The 18,532-nt window shown below is 39.6% G+C and overlaps 1 protein-coding gene across 1 annotated transcript; it reads left to right on the top strand.

Moving 5' to 3' along the window:
• Nucleotides 1-3,131: 3,131 nt before the first annotated feature.
• On the top strand, nt 3,132-18,277 carry LOC122547221 (G protein-coupled receptor family C group 6 member A-like). The gene is made up of 6 exons (XM_043685861.2): nt 3,132-3,511; nt 5,457-5,760; nt 8,948-9,814; nt 10,594-10,797; nt 13,641-13,761; nt 14,733-18,277. Exons 1-6 carry the CDS (start codon nt 3,318-3,320, stop codon nt 15,713-15,715), a joined length of 2,673 nt encoding a protein of 890 aa, XP_043541796.2. The 5' UTR covers nt 3,132-3,317; the 3' UTR covers nt 15,716-18,277.
• Nucleotides 18,278-18,532: the final 255 nt, after the last annotated feature.

The following is an 18,532-nucleotide window of genomic DNA, read 5'->3' as shown; positions in this document are numbered from 1 at the left end:
TTGTATTGGCCTTTTGGACTAGCTCCTTTCTTCTTTAACCTCTCTTTCTCTTTTATCTAGTGGTTTGTTCAATCTCAGATGGAGCGCCTATGGAAAAAATGTCAGGTAGGGAATCTATGAATGCAGTACAATGCGCATAAAATGTTGCATGTTATCATGGTATCCCTGCATTGGAAAGCTGCCAGAAACTCTCTCACTCATCACCTTTCAGTTACATGTCACTTGGATTTGATGAATGAATGCCCATCATTTTAAAATTTCACTGTTTACATTTTGCATGACCTGCTGGAAGATTGATGGTGCATCAGGTAGACTCCCAGCTTCAGCTACGAGGTTTGGGGTAATGAAATGGCAACTCTGAGATGATATCTCATCCCTAGGACACTGAGTCAGCAGTATACTGACCTGTACCTCTCTTGTATGATTAGTGCTTTGATCAGCAGATGTCAACTCCATCTCCAGGCCCAGACCATTCTCACTCAGCTCACCTTTCCCAGGAAGATTATATGTAATATAATCCAAGACAGTCAGTATGGCTTCCTGAAGGGTTAATTATGCCTGAAAGGTTTATGAGAATTATCTGAGGATTTAACAAGCAGGACATATATAGGGGAAGCAGTAGAAGTAATGTACTTGGAATTCCTGAAGGGGCTTGATAAGGTACCACATGTTTGGCTTTTTAATGTGATGAGTCCATGGTATTGGAAGGAGAGAATAGGATAACTAATAGAACACAGTGTGCTGAGATAAATGGGGGTATTTCAAAAATGGAAGCTGTAACAAGTGCAGCACTGCAGAGATCAGTGCTGGAGCCACAGTTATTTACAATATATGTTAATGTCTTGGATAAGGAATGTGAACGTACTAAAACCAAGTTTGTGGGTGACACATTATGCATGGGAAGGCAAGTAGTGAGGATGACATAAAAAGTATGCAGAGGGATATAGACAGGTTAAGTTCTTGAGTCCTGAAGAAGGGTTACAATTAAAACATTGACTTCTCCACCTCCTGAAGCTGCCTGGCTTGCTATCTTCTTCCAGCCTCCTGCTTGTCTACCTTGGATTCCAGCATCTGCAGGTTTTTTTTGTCTCTAACTCAGGTTAAGTGAGTGGGCAAAAAACATTGGCAAATTGAATATAATGTGGGACAATGTGAGTTATGCATTTTAGCCAGAAGAACAGAAGAGCAGAGTATAATTTAAATAGAGAAAGATCGTATAAAGCCACAGCAACACAGGTATTTAGCAATCCTCATGCATAGATCATAAAAAGCTAGTTTATAAGTTCAGAAGATAATAGGGAAGATGGTGGAATGTATTTCAAAGAAAATTGAATATGAAAATAGATAAGTTTTGCTAAAGGTACTAGTCAGACCAAAGCTGGAATATTGTGTAGAATTTTGGGCCCTTTACATAAGGAAAGATGCATGAGTATGATGGGATTATCTTATGAGAAGAGGTTGAGTAGGTTGGGCTTGTATGCATTAGAGCTTAAAAGAATGAAAGGTGACCTTATTGAAATATATAGGATTCTCAGGAAATTTGACAGGATAGTTGTGAAAAGGTTGCTTCCTCTTTTGGGAGATTCTAGGATGAGATGGCATAACTTCAAAGTAAAAGATTGACTTTTGAGGAGGAACCTCTGCAGCATTATTAAGGCTTTGTCAATAGCATCTTCCAAACAGTGTCCTTTATGACCTGGAAGTACAGGACAACAGGCACATTAGAACACGGTGGGCGGCATGGTGGCACAGTGGTTAGCACTGCTGCCTCACAGCGCCAGAGACCCGGGTTCAATTCCCGCCTCAGGCGACTGACTGTGTGGAGTTTGCACGTTCTCCCCGTGTCTGCGTGGGTTTCCTCCGGGTGCTCCGGTTTCCTCCCACAGTCCAAAGATATGCAGGTCAGGTGAATTGGCCATGCTAAATTGCCCGTAGTGTTAGGTAAGGGGTAAATGTAGGGGTATTGGGTGGGTTGCGCTTTGGCGGGGCGGTGTGGAATTGTTGGGCCGAAGGGCCTGTTTCCACACTGTAAGTAATCTAATCTAATCTAATCTAAACACCACGACATGCAAGTTTCAGTCCATGCGACACACCATCCTGACATAGAAATACATAACTGCTCCTTTACCATTGCTAATACAAAATCCTTCCCAAACACATAATGGCGATACCGACACCAATGAACAGCTGCAAAGACCTCATCGTGGGTCTGCTCCTGGGCCTGGCCAAACTGGCCATAAACAGATCCAGGCAGCGGGCCATAGAGGGTGTTGTTATGGCCGACCGTCTGCCCCTCTTCTGCGGGTATGTGAGAGGCCGGGTGTCCCTGGAGAAGGAGCACGTGGTGTCCACAAACACTTTTGAGATTTTCAAGGAAAGGTGGGCACCACAGGGAGTGGAGTGCATGATTTCTCCCTCCAACTCTATTTTGATTTAATCCCTGCCCTCCCCTTCACTGTTTGATCACACTGCATTGTCCTCTGAGAAGGGCACTGCTGGTCACTGGCCACTCGGGTGTTTCCTTTCTTCCTTGTGGTGAAAATTTGTATGCCTGCTGTCTTTCACTGTGTTTCACACCTGCACACACACATCATGGGTGCTGGGGTAAAATAAGCACTACCGCAGTTAGGTGGTAGTGTGGGGGTAAGAGGAAAGTATAAAAATAAGGAAAAAAAGTAAAAAAATGAAGAGTTGCAATTCTACAAGGTGCCTCACCAGTATTTTCTCAAGGACAATTTGGGATGATCAATATGTTCTGACGCCCACATTTCATGAATGAATGAAAATCAACCTGAGACCTCACAGCTAATTAGACACTGCAGGAAACAATAGCCATGTCAAGCACCTTCAAATGAGCATGTATGCTTCATACATAGGTGTAGAAAAACTGAGCTTGGAATGATTTGTATTTTCTTCATTCTAAAATTACAACATCAACTGTTCAAGTTTCCAGTTACCTGTACCTTGAACAGTTAAATCTGAAACTGAAAGTAGGAAGTAAGAATACCTTAGAGAGAAAATGAACATGTTAATTAGGCAGAGAAGTTCCTGATATCTGACAGGACGCGGTTTCATACCTTTAAAAGCAAAAGAAACTCCTTTCAGAGAATCATTGTGCAGCAGATAAAACTGCAGCACTGGTAGTGTCCAAGATCAAAAGAGGTAGCTGCTTTAAAATGCTCTCAGTCTTTGCACTTAAAAAAAAGCAAATGTTATGATATTGAGAAATATAGTTTCTTCTTAAGGTTTTATGTTGTTATATCTAAATTCTTATTCAGTCATTTCGTTTTTTCGACACCAAAAAGTTCCTTGGAACCATGTTCACTGTGAAAGCTGCCTTTGTTTGGGGCTGTTTATTTCTTTGTTGTCCAGTGAAAGCTTGCGATAGTTTTGATGACCTTATTGGAGCCAAAAGCCAAGGAGACATCAATATTGGGGGAATCTTTCCAATCCATGGGTACTTGGAGTATGTCAACCCTCACAAAAAACCAGATGCAGCAAAATGCAAAGCGTAAGTGTTTCATTATTTATTTGTTTATTTTGTGAAATTATTGCAATTTGTATGGAATGAATAGTTAAACCAGCATGGTTTCGAGCTTATATTTCAAGTGATTGCCTGTTTTTTCGTTTTACAAAAAATCTACTTTGGTTAAAAAAAACTGGAGATGAGACAATTTCAATTTATTACTAAATTTCAAAAGTAAATTTATTCACTGCTATTTTTACTTAAAAGAAAACAATTTTTCTGTTTATATTTCTATTTTCACAACAGATGTCAGTCCGAATAGATTAGATTACTTACAGTGTGGAAACAGGCCCTTTGGCCCAACAAGTCCACACCGACCCATCACCCACCCAGACCCATTTCCCTACATTTTTACCACTGCACCTAACACTACAGGCAATTTAGCATGGCCAATTCACCTAACCTGCACATTTTTGGACTGTGGGAGGAAACTGGAGCACCTGGAGGAAACCCACGCAGACATGGGGAGAATGTGCAAACTCCACACAGTCAGTCGCCTGAGGCCGGAATTGAACCTGCGTCTCTGGCGCTGTGAGGCAGCAGTGCTAACCACTGTGCCACTCTGCCACCCACTAATAGAATCATAGAGCTGTACAGCACAGAAACAGACCCTTTGTCCAACTTGTTTACACTAACTAGACATCCTGAACTGATCTAGTCCCATTTGCTAGCACTTGGCCCATATCTCTCTAAACCCTTCCTATTCATATACCTATCCAGATGCTTTTTACCCACCTCCACCACTTCCTCTGGCAGCTCATTCCATTTGCATACCAACCTCTGGATTAAAAATTGCCCCCTCAGTTCCCTTTAAATCTTTCCCCTTTCACCCTAAACCTACGCCCTCAATTTTTGGACTCTCTTATCCTAGGGAAAAGGCCTTGGCTATTTACACTATCCATGCCCCTCAAGATTTTATAAACTACTATAAGGTCACCCCTAAAACTCCAATGCTCCAGAGAAAAAAGCCCCAGCCTATTCAGTCTCTCCCCTAAAGCGGAAACCCTCCAATCCCAGCAACATCTTTTCCCAACCTTGTCAAGTTTAATAACAACTTTCCAGTAGCAGGAATACCAGAATTGAACATGGTATTCTAAAAGTGGCCTCACCAATGTTCGGTACAGCCGCAGCATTACATCCCAACTCCTACACTCATTGCACTAAACAGTGAAGGCAAATGTGCCAAATGCTTTCTTTAATGTCTTATCTACCTGCGACTCCATTTTCAAGGAACTGTGTACCTGCACCTGTATCTTTGTTTGGCAAAGGGTGCCTACCATTAACGGTATAAGTCTTGCCCCTCGATTTGCCTTACCTAAATGCAACACTTCACATTTGTCTACATTAAACTCCATCTGTCACTCGTCAGGACCATTGGCCCATCTGATCAAGGTCCCATTGATCTCTGAAATAACATTCTTCACTGTCCACCACACCACCGATTTTAGCACTAAATTTGCAGGCTCAGTGGAATGAATGGTCAGCTTCTGTTCCTATGTTCCTAATACTCTCCCCCTCATAAACAAAAATAGAAATTGTTGGAAAACTCAGTGGGTCTGGCAGCATCTGTGGAGACAGAAACAGAGTTAACATTTTGGCTCCAGTGACCCTTCTTCAGAAATGAGGCTCTCGTATAATTTTCACTACCCCTCCCATGGACTTTTTACAATCACATCTCTTGTGATAAAGATACATCTATAGTGTCCATGTGCCCTTTGTCATGAGTTACATGTCAGTAAAACATTATTATTGGTGTTAAAAATTGACTAGCAATCGAGATGGACATTGTCACAGTTTAGCCTTTATTTTCCAAAAGCTCAAATTTTATTTTTCTATATTGAAGTACTCTGGTTAGCTCTGGAGTCAATATGATGATCTGTAAATATTAACCCTTTTAATGCTTAACTGAAAAATCTTTCTTCTTTTAAAGATTTGACACTCAGAGATTTATCTGGCTCCAATCAATGATATACACTATTGAATTGATTAACAACTCTCCCCTACTACCGGGAATTAAACTTGGATATGAGATATATGACACCTGTACAGATGCCACCAGAGCTGTGAAAATTGCAATGAAGTTTCTTTCCAAGACAAATAGCTCAGAACATTGTCTGGAGGTTCGATGCGATTACACAAATTACTTGCCAATTGTAAAAGCTGTTGTAGGAGAAGCCTATTCTGAACTTTCGATTCCCATCGCAAGAATATTTAATGTAGCACTTATGCCTCAGGTATGTCAAGCATTACTCTTGTGCAATACTTTTCTGGTGAGGATCTTTGCATTTCTCTGCACAGTTGTCATTAGGTATTTGAAACATAGACAAAATATCATTTACTGCAAGATGCCCATGTTTGTATTTATGTTCAACATAAGCCTCCTTCCACTCTCCTTTATAGAACTCCATCAACATATCCTTCTCATCCCTGCCTTCATGTGCTTGTCTACCTTTCCTTTGAGTGCATCAATACTACTCAGGTCAACAGCATATTCCATGTTCTAATACTTCCTGGACAATGTAGGTTCTGCTTAGTACTTAATTTGTGACTACCTTATAGTTATGGTTACAACTACCTAGTTGTAGTTTTGTTTTCCAGTGATCACCTTCAAAGTCACTTCTTGCCCTCATCTGATGTTGCAGGTCTGCCTATAAGAGGCGACAGATTTCAGTGACCATCTCTTTAGTGACTCAAAGTTACTTCATACATTGCTCGTAGTTTAAACTGAGATAGGAGAAATGCCTCCTGAAGGACCTGGGTTAATATGACTGCTTGATAAGACGTTTTTGGCCCTTCCTCTTGCTATACCTTTGAGCATTTTCTTTCATCCTCCATGTTACCTCTGCATCATCTCCATGTCATGTTGCCAGAACGAGTGGGGGACAGAAACTGCAGCACCCTCGAAGGGAAAAGTAAGCCCCTCAACACATGCCACACCACTTCTTAGAATTTTCAACAGTTGTGGTACAAATCACCAAGTACTTCTTCTAACTCAGCACCAGCCGGTGGAAATCAGCCACTAAGCAGAAAGTAGTTGATAGTCCCTTTAAATAGAGGTGAAAATGTGTTGCTGGAAAAGTGCAGCAGGTCAGGCAGCATCCAAGGAGCAGGAGAATCGACATTTCGGGCATGAGCCCTGCTTCAGGAATGAGGCAAGTGTGCCAGGAATGAGGAAAGTCCCTCCTCCCTACCTTTTATCTTAGCCTGCTGGACACACTTTCCTCATTCCTGAAGAAGGGCTCATGCTCGAAACGTCGATTTTCCTGCTCCTTGGATGCTGCCTGACCTGCTACGCTTTTCCAGCAACACATTTTCAGCTCTGATCTCCAGCATCTGCAGTCCTCACTTTCTCCTCCTTTAAATAGAGGGTACTTATACTTGTAATTACCAGTTCTAACCATCTACAGCTGGTTTAATGAGCAATTCATGTGCAAATTCCTGCAAGGCCTTAAAAAAAAACATAATGAGGATGACAGGGGTGAGATGCTTTGTGTGCTATAAGGAAACAGAAAGTGACAAATTGAAAATAAGTTGTGAAGATTCACAAGTCATGCTGTGTCTTATTGGTTTGCATATTAACAATGGTAAGACAAATGTTAACAATCATTATTTTGATCTCACTTAAATACTATCTCATGTCTCATCACCCTCACCTTAACCTCCTTCCACCTATCGCATTTCCAACATCCCTCTCCCAAGTCCCTCCTCTCTCCCTTTTATCTTCGCCTGCTTGGCACACTTTCCTCATTCCTGATAAGGTGATAAGGTGAGGGTGATAGTCCGGAGTGGGGGTGGGGACGGAGAGGTCAGGAAGAAGATCTCATCGAATTTTATAATGTGAAATACACCTTTTGCTATCCCACCCTTGAAGAAACTTAATTTTTTTTTCAATCTTTAGATTGCTACCTCCCAAAAGAATTCTAATAAATTTGTCAGGTATGACTTCCTCTTCTTGAGGCAGTGCTGACTCTGCTTGATCATATTACACATTTCTTAATGCTCTAATATTATACACTTAATAATAGACTCTAACATTTTCTTAATGAGAGATGTTAAACTAATTTGGACTATAGTTACCTGCTTTTTGTGTCTCTCCCTTTTCAAATATTGGCAGTTTTTCAATCCATTAGGACTTCTCCAGAATCTAACAAGGCTTGGAAGAAAATATAAGTGCATTTCTATAGTTACTTGCTTTAACATTCTGGGATGAAACTCATCAGGTGTAGGGAATGTATTGGCCTTTAGCTGCATTGGATTCCCTGGTACCCTTTCCTTTAGTGATAGTTACTATATTTAACAGCATGGAAGAATTTAATTATGAGGAAAAGTTGAGTAGGTTGGGTCTGTACCCATTTCAGTTTGAGAGAATGAAAGGTCACTGAAAAAGAAAGGATTCTTAGGGAGTTTGACAGGGAACACGTGGAGAGGTTATTTCCCCTTCTAGAAGAGTCTCGGACTACAGAGCATAATCTTGGAATTAGGGGTCACCGAATTAAGATAGTGATGAACCTGTGGAATTCTTTACAATACACAGCAGTCATGGTAGGGTTGTTAATAATGCTCAAGACACAACCACCTAATGAAGCGGCAGCACCATGAAAGCTAGTGCTTCCAAAAAAAAACGGTTGGATTATAACTTGGTGTTCTGTGATTTTTAACGTTGTCCACCCCAGTCCAACATTGGCACCTCCAAATCAAGGCTTAAACAGGCAGACTTTAATTCAGAGGTGTGGGGGAAAGACAGCAAAGTGAAATTGTGAATGAGTGGATCAGCCATAAATTCACTGAATGGCAGAGCAGACACTATGGACCGGCTTCTGTTCTGATATCTTATGGCTTCACGGTAAATAGAGTATTAGAAGGTCAGGACCATTCCTACAGACAGATTGAAAGTTTTCCCACCTGTAATCAGATCTTATTTTTTGGATGATATGCCATTGCCATTCTGTTGAAACCTTCACCTGGTGCTAAGAAATCTCTGATAGTCAAAGGATCACCAAAATTGGGGAATTTTAATACATACTTTATGAAATACAATTGTAATAAATCTACAACTAACATGACATTTAGAGAGCAAAAGGCAGAAATTAATGAAAAAAGAATTGAGAGTTGGTTATTTTTTGCCCAGTATAAAAAGAATTAGGGCAGCATTTGTGATTGTAGTGATGACTCTGAATGACCAAGGCCAGATTTCTTGATATTAACTATTCTTGTTAGTTCAAAAGTTGATTCCAAAAATTAAACAGGAGTCCACATGTAGCCAAAGGAAGGCCTAGCGATATCATAAAAGAGAAATTATAGAGAAACCACTTACATTCAAAATTAGATATGATCTCAGGAAAGTCCTTGCCCTGTATGTGTTCAATATGTGTTTAATATAATCTTCATTGAAAACTTTCCTTTATTATAATTGTTTTACAGATAAGTTTTGCATCATCTGCTGCAACCCTTAGTGACAAGTTGCGATTTTTATCATTTTTACGCACTATTCCAAGTGACATCCATCAGACAAAAGCCTTGGCTGAATTTATTCGTGAGTCTCGTTGGAACTGGATTGGGATCATTGCAACAGATGATGACTATGGAAAATCTGCAATGGCTGATTTCATTTCACATGCACAGGAGTTTGACATTTGTATTGCTTTTCAAGAACTGATTTCAATATTTGTTGGCAACAAAGAGCATGATGAAGCAATACATGCCTTGGTTTCAAAGATTGAAGCCATTCCTAATGCAAATGTTCTTGTTCTCTTTGCTAAATCACAAGTTGTCATCAAAGTGTTGAAGGAAATAGTTTGGCGCAATGTTACTAAAACATGGATTGCCAGTGATGCCTGGTCCATATCCAGAGCTGTAGCATCAATACCAAATATTGACAAAGTTGGAAACATATTTGGCTTGTCTTTCAAGAATGGAGACATTCCAGGCTTTCCAGAATACTTAAGAAACCTAAAGGCAGGACCTGGGACTGTCAACAAGTTCATTGAAGAATACATGCAACTTCATTTTACATGTTCAGATGAGTCTCACAATGATACAATGACAAGCAATTCAGGCTTAAAAAACTATTCCCTTTCAAATTCTTTGAAACCAGCATCTCTTCATGCTTGTACCAAAGTAAATGAATCCATTGAAGATATTAATGATAATTATTTGGTTCAAAATATTGAGCAAGGTGGCACATATGCAACATACCTAGCAGTTCAATCAATTGCTCATGCTCTGAGGAACCTTCTCAAATGTCATGAAGGAACATGCCAAAAAACATTCAATTTTGCACCATGGCAGGTAGATATTATGCAGTAATATTATTTATTTTCAGGGAATTATTCTCATAAAGTCATTGGCAAATATCACTGCAATTATATAGCAGTGTAAAGATTAAGCTGGTGTACATATCCTGACATCAGGTTCACTTTTGTACCATTACATAGAATTCAGTGTTGGCATTCACCTATGACTCTTTCCTCCTGTAAGTCCCAGGCACAGGACATTTGATTAATATTTACAGGTTCAGCAATAACAATTCAAAAGGCATAGGCACTTGAAGAATGATATAGTCCAAAAAAACACTTCTAATTCTTAAGCAGACCTTATCTCAATTTATAAAGAATGTTTTGTTGTTTCTTGTTGTATTTTAAAGTCAGCTTACCAACCTGTGAAGAAACTTATAATTTGTCTTTCATTGAAAGCAGTTTTGTAAATGCAAGTAATAGTTATATTATGTAGCATAAATGTGAAAAAAAATGGCTCTTATAGTTGCCACATCTATTGATTTCACGTAAAATAGCTTTTCTTCGGCCAGTATGCAGCCATATCTTTTGACCATAGAAATGTGAGATGTGTCACTGTAAGTAATTCCATGTACACTTCATAATTGGAAAGTAGAAACCCAATAGTGGAAGTAACCAATTGTCTTATCAACAGAATATGGGACTCATTTTTTGCCAGTAGGCTTCCACACAAGCTAGATAGCAGGCTCATCAAAATATAGTTGCAGCTGGTCTCTGAATTTCCAATCTTGCCTTAGAAAATAATATACTAATTATTGACCCTTTTGTTGGTAGCTACTGGAAGCACTGAAAGAAGTGAATTTCACTGAAGGGGGAAAGCCATTTTACTTCGACAAATCTGGAAATTCTGTAAATGGATACGACATAATAAAGTGGATTGTGAACAATGGCACAGTACAGTTTAAAACAGTTGGAGAGTATAATGTTCTGGATAGAAAAATCTATATTTATGACAAGACCATCAAAAACATTACAGAGGTATGGAATCATTTTTTCCTGATGTGCTCAAGATTTTCTCTGTACTAGTAAATGATGCCAGTTTTAATAAAATCAGTATTTCATTGTACAATGTAGGTAATTAAATTAACCTTGTTATATCTTGACTAGTGATGAAATGCAAAATAGTCAAACAACATTTTGGCTCAGATGGTCCAACAATTGCCCACTTGTCTTTAGATGTCTTCTGCGCTTCAGATTCTTGGACAGAGGCGTCCTGCTATGAACCTGTCCAGAAACCCACAAACCCAGCAATGAAGAAGGTCTTTGTTGAAATCACATCCATTTTTGCAGCAGTTAGTGAGTCATGCTGTGATTTAAATTTCCAACGGAAAATCAATAAACTTTGACAGTTCCTGTAAAAAGCTAAATGTGTAAGGTCATTGGAGGGGGAGGTTTAGGTTGCCTAGTGTGTAAATTCAGGGTAAATTCAACTCCCCCTTGTGGCTGGACTGCCAGAGAAGGGAATTAGGGCTTAGGACTGTCTGGGAATCTGAGAAGCTGGGCACAATAGGTGGGAGGGTAGTGTTGAATCCAGAGGTGGGCACTTCATGACTAAGGTCATTGGGTTTCGTGTCATTTTTGGTTGTGGGAATGGTAGGCTTGATAGGTGGAAGGGGTCTTTAGACACAGTTTTGGGAGTTGGGGAGGGATTTGCTTCTATACGGAAAAGGCCGAGAGAGTGGAGGATCAGTTTGTACTAGCGGTTTGTCCAATCCAGCATGCTGGGGGGAGATTTAGGCCAGGTTTCAGTTAGGAATAAGGGATAATGGGCCTAGGTTCTAGGGATGGAATGGGATGTGGGTGGTCAGGTTAGTGTGGGGAGAGGGTGGCTTAGGTCCAACAAATTTTGGTTGAGGTGAGGTTAGGTATCTGGTCAGGAATGGTTGTCAAGGATCCAGTCCAAGTCCAGGGACATAGTGGCGGGGGGGAAATAATCAGCGGTGAGTTGGGTTGGGGTGGGGTGAGAGTAGATTTGTAACCCTGTAACGGTTACTGGGTAAATATTAAACTTGACTGAGTTGGACTTTGTGGGTTCCACAGAGGGAATTTAGCGGAAAAATTAAGCTCATCACGTGAGCTAGGCCAGAGATTCTGTATGAGCCTGATATGCAACTACACAGCTCCCATGACCCCCTGCCCAATGGAATACACTGCAGAAGCGCAAAGCATCAGGCTTTACCTTCAAACTCAAACTACTATCACTAATGTCCTAATAAGGTGAGTTATCAGTCCGAGTCAAAGGGTGTGGCACTGGAAAAGCGCAGCTGGTCAGGCAGCATCAGAGTAGCAAGAGAATTGATGTTTCAGACATAAGCCCTTCATCAGGAATGTGGCAGGAGAAGGGGGCTATGAGATAAATAGGGGGCTGGGGCTGCAAGGAAGGTAGCTGGGAAGGGGACAGGTAGAAGCAGTTGGGGTCTGATTGTGATAGGTCGGTGGGGAGGGTGGAGTGGATAGGTGGGAAGGAAGTTAGACAGGTAGGACAGGTCAGGAAGGCAGTGCCAAGTTGGAGGGTTGGATCTGGGATGAGGCAGGGTAGAGGGGAGATTTGGAAACTAGTGAAGTTGATGTTGATGCCGTGTGGTTGAAAAGTCCCAAGACAGAAGATGAAGCGTTCTTCCTCCAGTTGTCGGGTGGCTTGGATTTGGAGGTGGAGGCGACCCAGCACTTGCATGTCCTTAAGGTAGTGGGAGGGAGAGTTGAAGTGGTTGACCAGAGTGCAGTGGGGTTGTTTAGTGCGTGTGTCCCATCAGTCCACCCAGCAAAGTGATGCACCGTCAGTTATTCACACAGATTGATATGCAGGACAGGCATTTGTGTGTCATGTATAAACTGCTCTCTGATAGTAAAATGACTGAGAACAGAAGAGAGGAAACTTGCATAGTAGGAGGACACTTCTCCTTCCTTGTCTTAAGTGAAACTTGGGAGTAGCTTCCCAAAAAAGAAAGAACATGCATTTTCACCAGGCCATACTATATGCTCCCTAGATGCAATCAATGAATCATTTCCAAGTGCAATCAGTGTTGGTGATGTGTCGGAAAATGCAAGAGACAATTTGCACTCAGCAAGGGAATAAGATAATAACCAAATAATTAGGATTTGATGAAGTTGATTGCATGAAGAATGTTGACCAGTACAACAGGAGAACCCACTGCTTTTCATTAAATAAAGTCATTACATATTTTTGTATCATCCAGCACAGACAAATTGATCTTTGTTAGTACTTTATTCGAAGGAAATCACTTCTCACAATCCAGCACTCCATTATAACCACAGTGATTTGTCAGTTTAAGTTATATTGTGGTTGCATTACCTTGAAACAACAATTGAATAAGGCAACTGAATAAACATGAAACTTGAAATACAAGTAATGCAGGAAGTTGTCCCTCCTACACACAGCTTGCGTATTTTGCCTCAGTCCCAATTTATTAAACTCACTTAAGAAATCACAACTGCTAATATCACACAAGCTTGATATTGAACTTCAAGTGTAACTATGATTGTATTGTCTAAAAATAAATTGCAAATTTTAACATCTTACACCTGGTTAGAAATCTCTGCATGATTGTGAAAAGACTTTAAAGAAAAGGATATAACATTTGTGATTGCTTATACGATGTAATAATACTACATAAATTCAACATCTGTTCACTATGAATGCTTGATAAAATGTATTTTACAAAAAATGTGACTGGGAGGAATATTCCTAATGTACCAATAAATAAAGTAAAACTTGCCCATAGTGCATTTTATAAAAAAAGTGACCTTGATGATTGGTAATGACAGTTTGGAAGCGTCAGCTATTAATTTTGTTTCCATAGGCTATATTTTCCAACTGCTCCGTGTCCTGCAAACCTGGACAGAGGAAGATTTCGAATTCCTCACAGACCTGTTGTTATGATTGTGTGCCTTGTGCAGAGGGATACTACTCTGTAGATTGGGGTAAGTGCTGTCTATTGTCCCGTGTGGGATGCTCTCAAATTGCTATGAAACTGATCCCTGGAGTTATAAAAACTTAGGTTTGAGCAGAAACTGGAGAACTGCACTTTAGAATTTAATTGTTCTAATCTCTTTTTCCTGCTGTTTGAGATACCTCTTTTCAAGCTTCTATCTCATTTCCTTAAACGTTGGCTACAATTGCAATTGTCATGTGTGTAATACACTTCCTATGTTAAGAGCCACTTATATGAGGATTTCTTAAACACAGTGTTTTGTTAATAGATTGTAATTAATGCCTTACTGTTCCAAATTCATCAAGCTTAAGAAATCTTAGAAGTTCAAACCACTTTGGTTTAAGAATAGCAAGTTCTGTAGATAAGGCAAGCGTGAACGTTCAGTTTAATAAAACTGTAGAATGGAAGGGAAAGGGTATCGATTAAGTCTGTTTAAAAATGCAATTTAAAACTTCTCACAACATATCAATATTTGAAATCATCTACAAAGCATGTTAATGGAAGCAAGTTGCAAACGGACGCAAGTTGCAAACAAGTTCCATTCCTGAGTTTATTTGCAAGTCAAAATACAATACAGTGCAGGACAATACTATACAGGACAATACAGAGTAGGTGTTTGTAACTACTGGTAATGATTGCAAGTTGGATCTTTAAGATTACACCCTTGTATGGGATTGCGTTCATAAATCCAAGTGTTCATACATCAGACCTTTGTAAATGAGGGAGTCCCTGTATGCACAATTATTGGGTTTTGCTAGCTGAATTGACTTCTGAGCACATTTATTTAGTAATCTTGTGAGTGTAATGCCTTTTATTTATACAGAATCTAGAGATCCTTTATAAAACAAGACAAAATATGAAAGCAGTTCATGACTATTTTCTGCACATATTTCACCTCCATCTGTATTGCTACACTAGTTTATTTGCTCTGAGTGCCTGACGAATGATATTTCATTACAGATATGAACAACTGTTTGAAATGCTCAATCGACCAGTGGTCTGATGCAGGAAGTTCAGTGTGCATTAACAGAACCACGGAATTCTTTAAATGGAATGATGGGTTTGCCATTGTCCTTACAGTTTTCGCTTGTTTGGGTGTTATTTTAATAATTGTGATTGCTATAATGGTTACGCGGAAATTGAACACACCCCCCGTGAAGTCGATTGGAGGCAAGTTCTGCTATGTAATACTCATCGCATTGCTCCTTAGTTTTGTCAGTACAGTTTTTTTTATTGGTGAACCAACAAGTTATGGCTGCTACATTAGACAGCCACTGTTTGGCATAAATTTTACTATTTGTGTTTCGTGGATTTTGATCAAATCTTTCAAGATCATTCTGGCATTTAAGTTTGATCCCGTTGATCGTCAAAAAATGATGAGGTTATATAAACCAATTCCAATTCTGCTGATCTGTAATGCAATTCAAGTAATTATTTGTACACTGTGGTTGACACTTAAAGGACCCCGTTTTGTAACCAGTTATGAAATTCCTAAAATTACTCTATTGAAATGTGAAGAAGGCTCCAATGTAGCATTTGGTGTAATGTTAGGATATATAGCTGTACTTGCAATTTTTTGTTTCCTACTTGCATTTATGGGCAGAAAGGTGCCAGATATCTACAAGGAGGCCAAATTAATAACATTCAGCATGCTCATCTACTTAATTGTATGGATTTCCTTTGTTCCTGTGTATATCAACACTGATGATCAATATCTTCCAGCAGTTGAAGTGGTGGCAATTTTAGCTTCAAACTATGGCATCTTAGGCTGCCATTTCTTGCCAAAGTGCTACATTGTTTATTTTAGGAAAAATACAAATACACGCACTGGAATCATGCACCATTTAAGTGTACATCATCAAAATACAGCCAACCATGCCCAAGGCTCAGCCTTGGGTGAATCCTTGTGGACTATAAATTCAAATGGACCTGCTGCACAATAAGATGTGGAAACAGAAGCAGGCTCTTCAGCCCATTCAGTCTGCACCACCCTTCAATGAGACTACGTCTGATCTGATAATCCTCAGGCATCTTCCTGCCTTTTTAAAACATCTGTAAAACAACAGTGACCAATGCCAGCAGAATTCAAACCTACCCAGGGAGAACCCATCGTCTGCCAATCCATCACCTTAAGCACTAAGCCATGACTACACTTCACAAGGACCCACTTCTCTTGTGAATACATCAGAGTGTGAACAAAAACCAACTTGCATGCAACCATATGTGGGAAATCAGGGGAGAAGCTGATAAGGTTAAGGGTTCATTTTTTTAAGATCTTGAGTAAAATTACACTTGAACAAGGAACCTTTAGATACATGAATATGAATAAACTTTGCTACTTTCTGATGTCTGTAAAAATTAAACACCGAAATTGAGATTCACAGTGCAAACTGGCTGATATATTGATGAGGAACATGTAGCAGAATTCCCTAGTGAGTGACCATGGAGCGATCCTGGAGAGGCAGCAATTCTCAAACAAAACGGTGACGGAAGGCACCAAGATGGAAGGTGAACAATCTTTCCACAACCAGGGAATATTTCCAGAAGCAAAAAAGCGACACCTCAAAAGCTGGTCAACTGGAGACAGGTGGAAAAATGGTTATTAATTGATGGACATCTGTTGGGTCCCACCAATCATGTTGGGAGATGGCTAGAAACATTGAACTGGCCTCCCCATGGCTTCCTGCCCAAAAGGGTCAGGACAATAATTTTCAGGTTTTTCTGGTTTTTCCTTCTAGGCAGGTGAAACAGGATGCGGCAAGAAATTTCCTTCCTGGCCATCCCATGGCCCAAAAAGGCAATCAGCAACTGTGGTTGTCCCTGCTGTATGTTACGTCAATATGGAGGTGCCCAATTTTACCAGCGGCACTGCTCAGCTTGCAAAGCTCCTTATCATCTGATTGGGCCAGCAACCTGAACAGTTGAGCTGCCTTTGCCAGTTGGATGACAGTTTCAGTGACGGTCTCTCAATTTGTAGAATAGCCTCCAGGGTCCTAATATATGCTTGCCTGGGCTAGGGACATACATTTGGTCCTGATGTCAGGACCCACAACATGCTGGTTAAATTCACAGGCCAGGAGCCCTGAATTGGGCCAAATTATAAACCTACAGTGATTAGAATTTCTTTGGTTATGAACTCCATCCAGAGAAGGATACAAGTACCTCATACTTGAGAACTACATGAAGTAAGAATCCTTAAGTGTTCTGCAGGGACTCAATTTTAAATACACAAGTCATTTTCTGAACATATTTTCAATTGGAAGATGCAAAAGAAATGTTTCAATGTTTACATGATATACAATGGTTAGAAATAGAAGGTGCAATGCAGTGATCGAGCTCAAAACAACCCAACTGACGCTGCTTGGCTCTTACATCGTTAGAGGTTTTAGGTCTTCTGTTTCGAAAAAATTCTGTGATTAACAGGACACAACTTTGCACAACACTGCACTTAAAGTTTAAATAAAATGGTTGCTCTGTTGGAATTAGTGAATCCCTGTTCTTTAAACAAGAATTGCAAACTGATGAGGAAAGTGTGGCTGGGCAGGACATCTGACAGACCTCCTGAACATCGTTCCAACCATCAAAGCAGGTCAATTAGACAATAACAGTAGAAAAGATAACATCTACGCATTACTATTTGTGACGATGGTCTCAATACATCACACGGTGATTGCAAGAGTTCCTATAATTGAAGTTCAACTGAAAAATCTCAATAGATTCCAATGTAATGTAACCTTATTAAATCACTATGTGACTGAAAATGTAAATTTTTACTTGGCTCTGAGATGAAGAGTTTCATCTGGGATAATTAATATAAATTATATTCTCATATTAAGAGATTAATATGTAATTGTATTTATCAAGTGTATATTATGGTAATATGATCTTAGCATTTTTTTTTTGGGTTTCCTTTTGCTCTATCTTGTCCTTGTCGTCCACAATCAGTTGAATCAAAACAAACATTGTATCTAAAAGGTTCAATTTTTTTGTAATCTAAAATGGTCACCTCAAGATGATAATGTCCAATAGGTGCATGCCTTTCATACTACCTTTACGTCTGTCCTCATGAGGATGTACCTGAATTTCACACGACATTTCTAGAAATAAAAAAGAGCTATGAGTATTGTGAAGTCTTCAGGTGAAGATTGGTGTCTCGTCAAAGGTGTTAAATTAGAGACACCGTCTGAATTTCTGTCTAATGTTCGTAAGTTAGTTGTCTTACTTTTATCTTCTTGTGGAATGTGTCAGAAAATAAAATGATGTACAAGTTCAAAAAGGAAAGAGAGGACCTCAAGAGTGAATGGATGATTATAACGTGGCTGATTCAAGACCTAAATCATATATGTTAGGACTTTCTTGGAGTGACATTAAATCACTCACATTTTCAGAATGCTTGCTTCTGAAATTTGTTATTGTTAAGCATTGTTGAGTTTGGTATGTTCAAATTGTATTCTTGTATTTTCACATATTATTTAAACCTAATAAAAAAAACTTCACACTTTGAAATAAAACTTCCTTGAGCCTCTTTTTACGTGACCAAATCCTTTCCAGATTACACATAATGTCTGTGGCAACTATTTTTGGTCCTCTAATATATTAGTCTTACAATGCCAACAAAATAGACTTGCAGAAAAAAAAAACATCTATTAAATACATTCTCATATCTTTATAAAGTGTATAAGTACTTTCATGCGATTTGAGAAAGCCTAGTCTTAACCACACAATCTGCAGTAGTTCAGGAAGGTGACTTACCATCAATT

The sequence above is a fragment of the Chiloscyllium plagiosum genome, unplaced genomic scaffold (assembly GCF_037043375.1).
Source record: "Chiloscyllium plagiosum isolate Xiang-an unplaced genomic scaffold, Cpla_swu_hap1 HiC_scaffold_3, whole genome shotgun sequence".
Classification (NCBI taxonomy): Eukaryota; Metazoa; Chordata; class Chondrichthyes; order Orectolobiformes; family Hemiscylliidae; genus Chiloscyllium; species Chiloscyllium plagiosum.
The sequence above is the reverse complement of the archived record's forward strand: the minus strand, read 5'-3'. Positions and strand labels throughout refer to the sequence as shown.